The sequence below is a fragment of the Portunus trituberculatus genome, chromosome 42 (assembly GCF_017591435.1).
Source record: "Portunus trituberculatus isolate SZX2019 chromosome 42, ASM1759143v1, whole genome shotgun sequence".
NCBI classification, from domain to species: Eukaryota; Metazoa; Arthropoda; class Malacostraca; order Decapoda; family Portunidae; genus Portunus; species Portunus trituberculatus.
Window position 1 is genome coordinate 28716369 of NC_059296.1, and position 10491 is coordinate 28726859.

Here is a 10491-nt window from a genome sequence, read left to right on the forward strand (position 1 = left end):
ACCTTGAAGCTGACAAAAAAAAAGCATCTTAGTAATTACTAAATAGTAGTAAGAGCCAGTGAAAAATGAAAACTGCGTATATTTACTCAATTTAAGACACTACACACTAAAAACTAAGCTGGAAAAGACCTCTTGATCAGTTAGTATCAGTCAAGGAAGGATGTGGAGGCTTTAGTCAATTGGTTCAAGTAATGAGTGTGCTGTGCGTGAGGTGAGGCGGTGGCGCGGCCTTACCCTGCCATTGTGACAGTGAATGTGGCACTCAGCCGGTGACGTGGCTCGGGCGGGAGTCTGCTAATGTATGCAAGGCGGCGGGACGTGACCCAATCTGTCTGACTGAACACCCACTGAACGGATTACTGCTCCCTTCTCTGTCTCCTTCTCCTTCTCCTTCCTCTCATCTTGCAACTTCTTTCCTTCCTCTGACTCCCCTTCCTTCTTCACTTTTATTTATTTACTTATTCATTTTTGCTTGTTCGTCCTCCTCTTCCTCCCCACAGCTGCATCTTCTTAATTTTCTCCTCTTCCTCTTCCTCCTTTTTTGCATCTTCTTTTTATTTTTCTCCTCCTCTATCTCCTCTTACTCTTACTCCTCCTGTACTTTTTCTTAAGGTTTGCCGTCTCTCCCCTCCGTGACTGATTCTATACGCATCTACATTTTTCTACTTCAAAATATTAATAGTATTATCATGTACAACGCAGTATCTTATCGTGATATGCGGTTTATAATCCCCATAGCCTCCATATTACCAAACTTCTTATATTTCATCTCTCACCATTCATCCATGATTACCTCCCTCATCTATCCTTATCACATTCCCTCCTGCCCACTTCTCTGTAAACCACCACCACCACCACCACCACCACTACCATACCACCAGCCCCTTCCTTCCCTTTCATCCCCTCGCTAGTCATCACTCGTGACTCATGCAGACCTTAATATCAAACCCTCTCCGTCATCACACTGAAACTGCTGCTCTGAATTATTAAACCCACACTGAATCCATCTCTGAGTCACGCGCGTGGAACTCCCTGCTAGCTTAGATTGAAAGATTGAATCATCACACGCACACACACACATACTGGTAGTACATGATGTGTCACACTCGTTTTCTTGATCCGAGACTGTGTTGTACTTGATCTGATTACTTCTTAAGGTCAGCATTCTCAGGGAAAAAGGGAAATTAGCAGCCTGGACATGTGACTCAATGATACTGGTAATGTCTCAAGAGAAAATGTAAGGAACAAAGTAAGCTCAACTCAACGTCTTAATATAAAAAATGATAATGAAAAATGTGAAGTCAATGATGCTAAAAAAAAACTAACGTATAACACACACACACACACACACACACACACACACACACACACACACACACACACACACACTCACTGAAGCCAAAAAGAGTCACGATACGTAATGAAACACACATGAAGTTAATTTGCACATGGTTTAAAAAGCAGGTAGGGTTTTATTACAGGTGATGGATGGCGCGATAAGCAAAGCGAGCGGTGATGTCGCCATTAGGGGAACGTGAAGAACCAGAGGCCAGAAGGGGAGAAGTGAAGAGTAATGAAGTGAGGAGTAGTAAAGGGTCGGGGTGAGATAAGAGGAATGTTAGGGTTATTACGTCACACCACCAGGGCTGTTAGGGGTCAGAGAGAGAGAGAGAGAGAGAGAGAGAGAGAGAGAGAGAGAGAGAGAGTGTGTGTGTTTGTGTGTGTCTGCTCTGAGGAAGTTTAACCTTTTAGCTTCCACATTGAACCCTGCACTGTGTCATTGGACTGTCAGCTTTATCAACACAACAATGAACGAGAACTTTCACGTCATGCTCGTAATTAATAAACGTGAAAGGTTATTAATCGTTCTAGATCATATAATTTAGTGTGACATTGCAAGTTATGGTGTTGCTCTGTGCTGAGGGAGGTAGTGGTGGTGATGGTGGTAGCGGTGGTGATGAGAAGCTAGCAGTAAGGTGTGAGTTTCTCTTCTCACTATCTGTTTAATTCCCCGGTATCTCTGCTCTGCTCACGCCCTCTCATAGACTAAATATTTCCACCCAGCTATTCTCAGATAACGTATACAAGCACATCCAAACCACTTCGTACGTAGAAATAGATTCTTAACTAACTTGTTTTCTTTGATCTCTTCTCTTAAACCTTCCCTTCTTCACAAAGTTTCCCTTACGACATTCTCACAAAATGCAGACACGTGGTGTTGTCTTGTCATGCAAAGTCGGACAAGTGTTTGGCAATACGAAATATAGAAAGGATAAAGTTAGAGAGCAGATGAAAGATTGTGTGTGCTTTAGGGCAGTACTCACCATGGTGCCGGTTGAGGAGGAGGGAGCGTAGTAGCGCTAAAAGAGCCGATAAGGACTTCGAGGGATCCCTATGAGCAATGGCAGCAGGTTGTCCGACCCTCACGTTTTATGGTACAGCTCACTTCATGCCACCACCTCTTGCATTCCCTACGTGTTTACAATTTTCCTTCTCCGTCCCTTTATTGGGTTGTATTGCCTTGTTTTCACTTTGATCTGTGAGAAATAGTTTTCAAGTTCACAGTTTAGAGAGTTGAAGAGTAGAGGGATGTTTGAAAAAAAGTTAGTGAGGAGCGGTCCTTGGCAACTCCTCGCCACTCACCCTTCCCACACGAGGAGCTTCCAGCTGCTCGCCTCACACATGTTCTCATTGGCCTGTCTCTCCTTCATCGTGCGTTTTGATTGGCTTCTTTGCTTGTGTAGTTCATAACCTGCATTTGGTGGAGGAAATACGGGACATTTTGTGCAGGCATATGTCTAGTTGTGCGGAAATAATATTTTGTTGCTGTTTTTGTTTTCGTTGTTGTTTTGTCTCCGTCTTTGTCGTTGTCGTCGTCGTCTCCGTCTTCATAATTTATGTTGTCGCTGTTGTTTTACTGTTGTTGTCTTCGTCGTCATGGTCGTTATCGTCTCCGTAGTCATTGTTGTTGTTGTTGTTGTTTTTGCTACTGTTATTGTCGTCGTCGTCGTCTTCGTCATCATCGTCGTCGTCATTGTTGTTGTTGTTGTTGTTTTTGCTACTGTTATTGTCGTCGTCGTCGTCGTCTTCATCATCGTCGTCGCCGTTGTCGTCATTGTTGCTATTGTTGTTGTTGTTGTTGTTGTTGTTGTTGTTGTTGTTGTTGTTGTTGTTGTTGTTGCTGCTGCTGCTACTGTTATTGTCGTCGTCGCCGTCGTTATCATAGTCGTCGTCACCGCTGTCGTCATTGTTGTTGTTGTTGTTGGTGGTGGTGGTGGTGGTGGTGGTGATGGTGGTGGTGGTGGTGTTTTTTTGTTGCTTCTTTTTACAAGAGTACGCAATATTCCTTAAAACACACAAAAAAAATGTTTTCTAGTGTCATTGGCGGCATGTAATATTGTAGATTACGGTTTTGCAAGAAGTATGCAACGGATTTTAATAACATTAATTATAAGTTTATTTACCTGCATTCATTGATTTACGTGTTGGAGTTCTGAATTTAAGTTTATAAGCATTTTTATCTCGTTATAAATTCAAAGGATGAGTTCTTGAATAAGGTGTGTCATTGATATGTTTCATGAAGTGAATTAGACACAACAGTGATCTTTGTGGAAAGGTGTGTGTGTGTGTGTGTGTGTGTGTGTGTGTGTGTGTGTGTGTGTGTGTGTGTGTGTGTTATTTAGGCTATTTCCTTTGCAAGAATATCAGTCAGCGGTATAGATCGATATATAAATAAACAGTCGTCCAAGATAAAACACAAAAATTCCATAGTCATTCCATAAATAGAAATCTTGTCTTTGTTACGTTTTTCTTTTATTTTTACTTAAACGACGTCCTCAAAGGTTTCAGCGATTGAGTTCGTGGAAGATGCTTAGAAGTGTGTACTCTGAAGCGCTATTTTCTTTATATACCGTTTTCTTTGTGGAACTTAGTAAGAGTTGGCTTGAGAATATGAACACTCCAGAAATCCTGTATTATATCAGTGTATGTGTAAGAAACCACAAGAACACTTACATCTTACATCTTACATCTGAGCTTGAATGACAGACAGCGAAGACAATCATGGAACTAAATACATTCAGCTTATCTTCCTCACCACTCATCACTCACCACAGAATCCTAACTGTTTCCGGGAAGACTGTTATCACCACCACGCCCACGAACCCCGGCGCACGAAGAGAGGCGTACTACATGGAACTGGCGGCGCCTTGAAGGAGAACTTGGGAGGAAAAGGAGAAAATGAAAATGGTGAAAGGAATTATTACAATGGTCAGTAGTAAACCAATATTATTGCTGCTCCTACTACTACTACTACTACTACTACTACTACTACTACTACTACTACTACTGCTATCATTGCTACTACTACTACTACTACTACTACTACTACTGCTACTGCTACTACTACTACTACTACTGCTGCTGCCACTGCCATCATTGTTACTACCTATTACTGCTGCTGTTACCACTACCACTACCACCACTACTACTGCCACCACAATACTGCTACTGCCACTGCCACCACCACTGCCACTGCTACTGCCACTGCTGCTGCTGCTGCCATCACTGCAACACCTACCACCACTATTACTACTACTGCTACTGCTATCATTGCTAGTGCTACTACTACTACTACTACTACTACTACTACTACTACTACTACTACCAGTACTACTACTATTACCAATAATAATAATAATAATAATAATAATAATAACAATGATTAATAATAATAATAATAATAATAATAATAATAGCAATACTCTACTACTACTACTACCACCACCACTACTACTGCTACTACTGCTACTACTACTATACTACTACTACTACTATTACTAGTATTGCTGCTGCTGCTGCCGCTGCTGCTGCTGCTGCTGCTACTGTTACTGCTCTTCCCAGCTTGCTTCACTAAATGATTGTGGTTCTTTTTTTCTGTGGTATAATCTTGTTTTCCTCTTACCTGTTTCTCCCTCATACATTGTTCTCGCAGTTCAGCAGATGAGTCGTAAATAAGTATTAATTTTGTTCCTATCCAAGTGTGATGTTAAGGTAGCCGTTGTTACGTTCACCGGTCAAACTGGTAAGATTGGCATCGGAGAGCCGGTGAACAATAACAATAAAAAAAAACACTGCAGGTTCAACTGGTGAGGAAATGCAAAAGGGGGTCACTTTAAAAAGCTACTTTAATAACCCATAATGAAATTGACACATATATAACAAGAAACATGAAACACAGATATTTAACATGAAACACAGGAAAATGACATACACATATACATATAACACAGTAATAAATACAACAATAAAGAACCCAACTTAATACCTAACAATAATCCTACTCCTATATAGAGGCAATGTGGAAAACACGGACGAGGGGAAGTGATACTTATGCGGTGTCGCAGTGGTGAAATGCTGGGTGATGGTTGATCCCACGGCAGAACCAAGAGGCGTTGTGTTCACTGGTTGAGGCTTGGATCTCAACTGCCAATCCAGAAAACCAAGAGCTGGCTCAACACTTTCGGTTGAGTCGAAAGGGGCCGCGTGAATCCAACTTCGGGACAGTAGCCGGGCTTCATGAAACGGTGACGTGGAAGGTTCACGAGACGGTGGCGTGGAAGGTTCACGAGACGGTGACGTGGAAGGGAGGCGGAGAGGTGGCGAACGAGGTAACAAGCGGAGGAGGTGATGGTAGTAATGCATGTTACGGGCGGGCCGTAACATTTCCTCCCCCCTAAGACCTCCGTAATGGGCTCATGAAGGAGGTGAGACGGGAGATCTTGATAAGGCGTCGGCGATGATGTTGTCCACCCCACCACCAGACACAGCACCTCGCAAAGGAAGAACCTGCAGAAGCTTGAAGCGCACATCGGAGGAGACGATGACGAGGAGGCGATACACGAGCCAGACAGCGGTGATGGTGGTGAGAGAGACCAGCCAGAACCAGATGAAAATGTAGATCTTCTCGTTGATGATGTTAACCGCCAGCACACACATGGTGTCGTGGGTCTCGATGGTTCCCGAAGGCCGAACTTCCTGAAGGTGCACTTGGTGACTCTGGGAAGATGCGTGTCATGGGATCGATGCGCTTCTCGGGGTCCATGTCAGGGAAGTTGATGACCTCCGTGCCGTAGGTGAGGAAGGTGCCGCCCAGGAACAGGTCGGTGAAGTAGATGTTGCCCTCCAAGTCCTGAGTTATGTAATTTATAGCCCTCTGGAAGGTGGCGGGAGCATTAGACACGCAAAGGGCATCACTGGTATTGGTATAGTCCGAAGGGAGTGATGAAGGCGGATATTATTTGGGCCTCGTCCGAGAGGGGAATCTGGTAGTAACCTTTAAGCAAGTCTATAGTGGTTACAAATTTGGCTACTCCTATACTATCTATAAGGTCCTCTATCAAGGGCAATGGGTAGGAGTCTGGCAATAACTTTTAAGATCAGACTGTTGTGAAGGTGTTAAGGAAAGAAACACCTCATCCAGGTTGGACATGATTTGGCTGTTTGAGGGTTTAGGTGACGAGAAGAGGAATTCGATGTCGGACTCTTCCTCGGGGGGCACAGGACCAGACTCCTTTCCTATCAGACATACAGGTACAGCGCGAGACAAGTCGTCCTCTGGTTCTCTGGAGTGGTAAGGTTTCATTAGATTAATATGAACAAGTTGGGAATCCTTACGACGGTCAGGAGTGTGGACCACATAATTTAATGGACTTAGTTTTTGAGCCACAACATAAGGTCCCATGAACTTACTGTGAAGAGCATTGCCTGGAGTGGGGAGAAAAAGTAAAACCTTGTCTCCTGGTTTGAAACTTCTCATGACAGATTTGGGAAGAGAATTCTGTTGCATTTTAGTTTGAGATTTGAGGAAGTTTGATTTAGCAAAGATCTGACTTCACTGATTTTATTCTTAAGGTTACTGATGTAGTCAGACACACTGGGGCTTGAAGGAGTATTTTGAGTAAACCATTGATCCTTTAATATTTTGAGAGGCCCCCTGATCTGTCTACCATAGAGTAATTCAAAGGGAGTAACCTAAAGAATCTTGAGGAGATTCTCTTAAAGCGAAGAGAAGGAAAGAAATACTTTCATCCCAGTCTCCTTGATGCTCCAAGCAATACTTCTTCATCATGGATTTTAATGTTTGGTGAAACCGCTCCAGACAGCCTTGGGATTGGGGTGGTAAGCCGAGGAGGTAACATGGTCGATGTTTAGCTCATTCACTATCTGTTGGAAAAAATGGCTAGTGAAATTGCTACCCTTGTCAGACTGAATTTGTTTTGGAATTCCTACCGAGGTGAAAAATGTATTAGATGTTTTACAATGGTCTTTGATGTGATGTTCTTAAGAGGGAATGCTTCAGGGTACCTGGTAGTGGGATCCATGAGGGTTAACAAATACTGATTCCCTCGTTTGGTTTTGGGTAAGGGCCCTACGCAGTCTAGTATGATCTTTTCGAAGGGCTCCGTCTGAACTGGAATAGGCGTCAGAGGAGCTGGCACAAGGCGTTCGTTAGGCTTACCCACAACTTGACATATATGACATGTTTTTACATAGTGTGACACATCCTTTTCATTCCTGGCCAAAAAAATGTTGAAGAGCCTTCTTGTAGGTTTTTGGATGCCTAGATGACCTGACAATCCATCATGAGCTAGTTCTATAATGGCTGGTCTTACAGACAAGGGATGACAACTTGATGTGTTTCTGACCAGGTGTCTAGTTGTTTCAGTTCAGGAGGTCTGTAGGCACGCATCAGGACTCCTTCCTGATAATAAAAACAAGGCAATTTAGACATATCCTTTGTCTCACTGGCCACATGTCTGATCTTAGCCAAAGTGAGATCCTGTTCCTGAGCATTAATCAAATTCTCCTTTGAAATGATGTCATTATACAAGTTGTCAGTAGAGGCAATCATTGGTGGAGGAGGTGATGAAAGGGCAGGGGACTTGGACTGAGACCTGGTGACTGCACACACTGGGAAGAAGTGAGGGATGTTTCGTCCAGGGTCTTAGTGGGACTTTCTGTTAAGGGAGAATCAAGAACAATTAAGTTTGGAACAGCCAAGTTACCCGCAAGATCATTACCCAGTACAAGATGTACCCCGGTACTGGCAGTTCACCAGGTTTAATGGCTACCTCAACCTCTCCTGAAATGAACGGGCACTGTAAGCTAATATTAGCCAAGGGATAGGAGAGCTGTGATTCGAGACCTGTAAGGATCACCTTCTCCCAGTGAAAGCCTGTTTGATGTTAGGGATGACATCTTCCCTTAAGATGGATTGGGCAGCACCTGTATCACGCAGAACCTTGATATTTATTGCCTTGTCTTTACCATCAGTCAAGGACACTTTACCTTGATACATGTACGAGTCATAAAGTTCTAGAGGAGAGTTGACAGGGTTAGCTAGGGCCACTGGTTTCTTGTTCTCAAATGTGTTAGGTCTAGGGGCCACAAAAGAAAATTGACGTTGAGAACCCTTGCAATTTGGGTGTCTACATTTCTGGATCGTGTGTCCTGGCTTCTTACAGTATGTACACCAGGGGGAATTATATGCATTTGGCGAGAATCCGGTTGGCTTACCACCCGCGCCCCCAAAACCTTCCCCAAAGGAGGACCTAACATTAGACAGTGAACCACGACCTCTACTACCCAGGGATCCCATCAACAAAGCAAACGCATCAGCCACTTTAGCGGCAGACATAAGATCACTCTCTCCCCGTTCTTCCACATGCCTCAGAATATTAAATGGTAACTTGTTCTTCCATTCTTCCAGGACCATTAGATTGAGCAACTCCGAAAAGGTGGTAATGTTAAGAGCGGCTAACCATTTCTTAAATTGTCTTAGTTTCTCACTAGCGAATTCAACATAGGTGTGAGACTCTGGTTTCACATACTTTCGAAACTGCTGTCTGTATCCATCAGAAGTGATAGAGTAGGCGTCTAGAATGTTACCTTTGATCTCTTCATATTCTACCTCATCACTAAGGCCGTTGTATACCCTATAAGCTTTTCCTACTAGCTTAGGGACAAGGAGAGACACCCACTGATCCTTGGGCCATTTATTCCTATGAGCAATGCTCTCAAAAGCGCGAAATGACCCGTCAACATCAGATTCATCAAAAGGGGGAACTAGCGGAGCAGCTGTAGCAGGATTAAAGCTTGCTAACTGTTTCTTTATATCTATTTCTTCCCTCTAAACTTAGCGTCATTTCGTAGGGTTAACTCCTGAATTTCTAACTCTTTCTCCTGCCTTCTAAGTTGTAACTGAAATCTCTCTTTATCTTTATCTTCTTTTTCTGCCTGTAGTTGCATTTGTTTTTCCTGTAGTTGCATTTGTCTTTCATGCATCCGGTATTCTAGTTTAAGCTTCTCAATTTCCCATTGACTTATCCTACTCTTATCCTGTTCTTCCTGGGGACTGTGTATTATAGTCCTCGTAGAGGCTGACATGGGAGTTAACTCTTCTATGGCATTTCCTAGCAACTGACCTTCTTGCACTAGATGTTCAACAACTACATTCTTAATGACCTCTTTAGTCATCTGAGACGTGATGGGAACATCAAAATGTTTAGCGATGGCTTTCCATTGGTCCTTCTTTATATTAGCATATTTAAGTTGTTCCAGAGAAGGGTCGGCACAAAATCTTCAACGTTAAACTGAGCGGAAGCCATATTAAATCGATGTTAAACCACAACAAAAAAAATGATAAGCGAATTACTTAAGTGAGGAACTTGGCAGAGTGATAATAAAGGCAACCTTGAAATTACCTAGATTATACTTAAGTAAACACTTATGAGTACAATCACTAATGAGGGGTAAACTAGAGAGTTACGGCATTAAGAGGGATCCGGATTACTCTAGTTACGAGACTTGAGAGTGAGGAGCGAATTGTACTGAGACTTGTTATTGATAAGGAGGCGGATTAGTCTGAGAGACTAGTTAAAATGGCCGATTCTAACTAGCGAGAAAAATGATCCGCGAAGTGAGGGCATTGAGGGTTCGCATGAACATATGATGATCCCAACACTTGGATAACACTTATTACACACCTGCCTATGTGCAAAAACTAGAGATAAGTGCTATCGGTGAACACGCCTTTCTACCTGGTTTCCTGCTCTACCACTGCTATGCGATACCAATGAAAGTCACGAAGCACGTTTAACCCAAAAGGAGCCACTTGAACGCACAAAGGTAAATTTAAACCACACGCAGAGTAAGTCACAGAAAAAAAACACATCAGAGTCACAACACCACAGAAACACAAGCAATCACAGAAAAAAGTCACTGGAAAAATGGAACACTGAACATGGGTTATAATGGTCCTGTCACGGTCGCCAATTGTTACGTTCACCGGTTAAACTGGTAAGATTGGCATCGGAGAGCCGGTGAACAATAACAATAAAAAAAACACTGCAGGTTCAACTGGTGAGGAAATGCAAAAGGGGTCACTTTAAAAGCTACTTTAATAACCCATAATGAAATTGACACATATAT

The 10491-nt window shown here is 42.9% G+C and overlaps 1 protein-coding gene across 1 annotated transcript in view; it reads right to left on the reverse strand.

The window, feature by feature from the left end:
- The window catches only part of LOC123517578 (tubulin alpha-1 chain-like), a 29391-nt gene extending 26931 nt beyond the window's left edge, over positions 1-2460 (reverse strand). Inside the window, exon 1 of the mRNA XM_045277834.1 lies at positions 2325-2460. Within this exon, the coding sequence (XP_045133769.1) occupies positions 2325-2327 (3 nt within the window). The 5' untranslated portion in view covers positions 2328-2460. The remainder of the gene's footprint in view (positions 1-2324) is intronic.
- Between the last annotated feature and the right edge of the window lie 8031 nt (positions 2461-10491).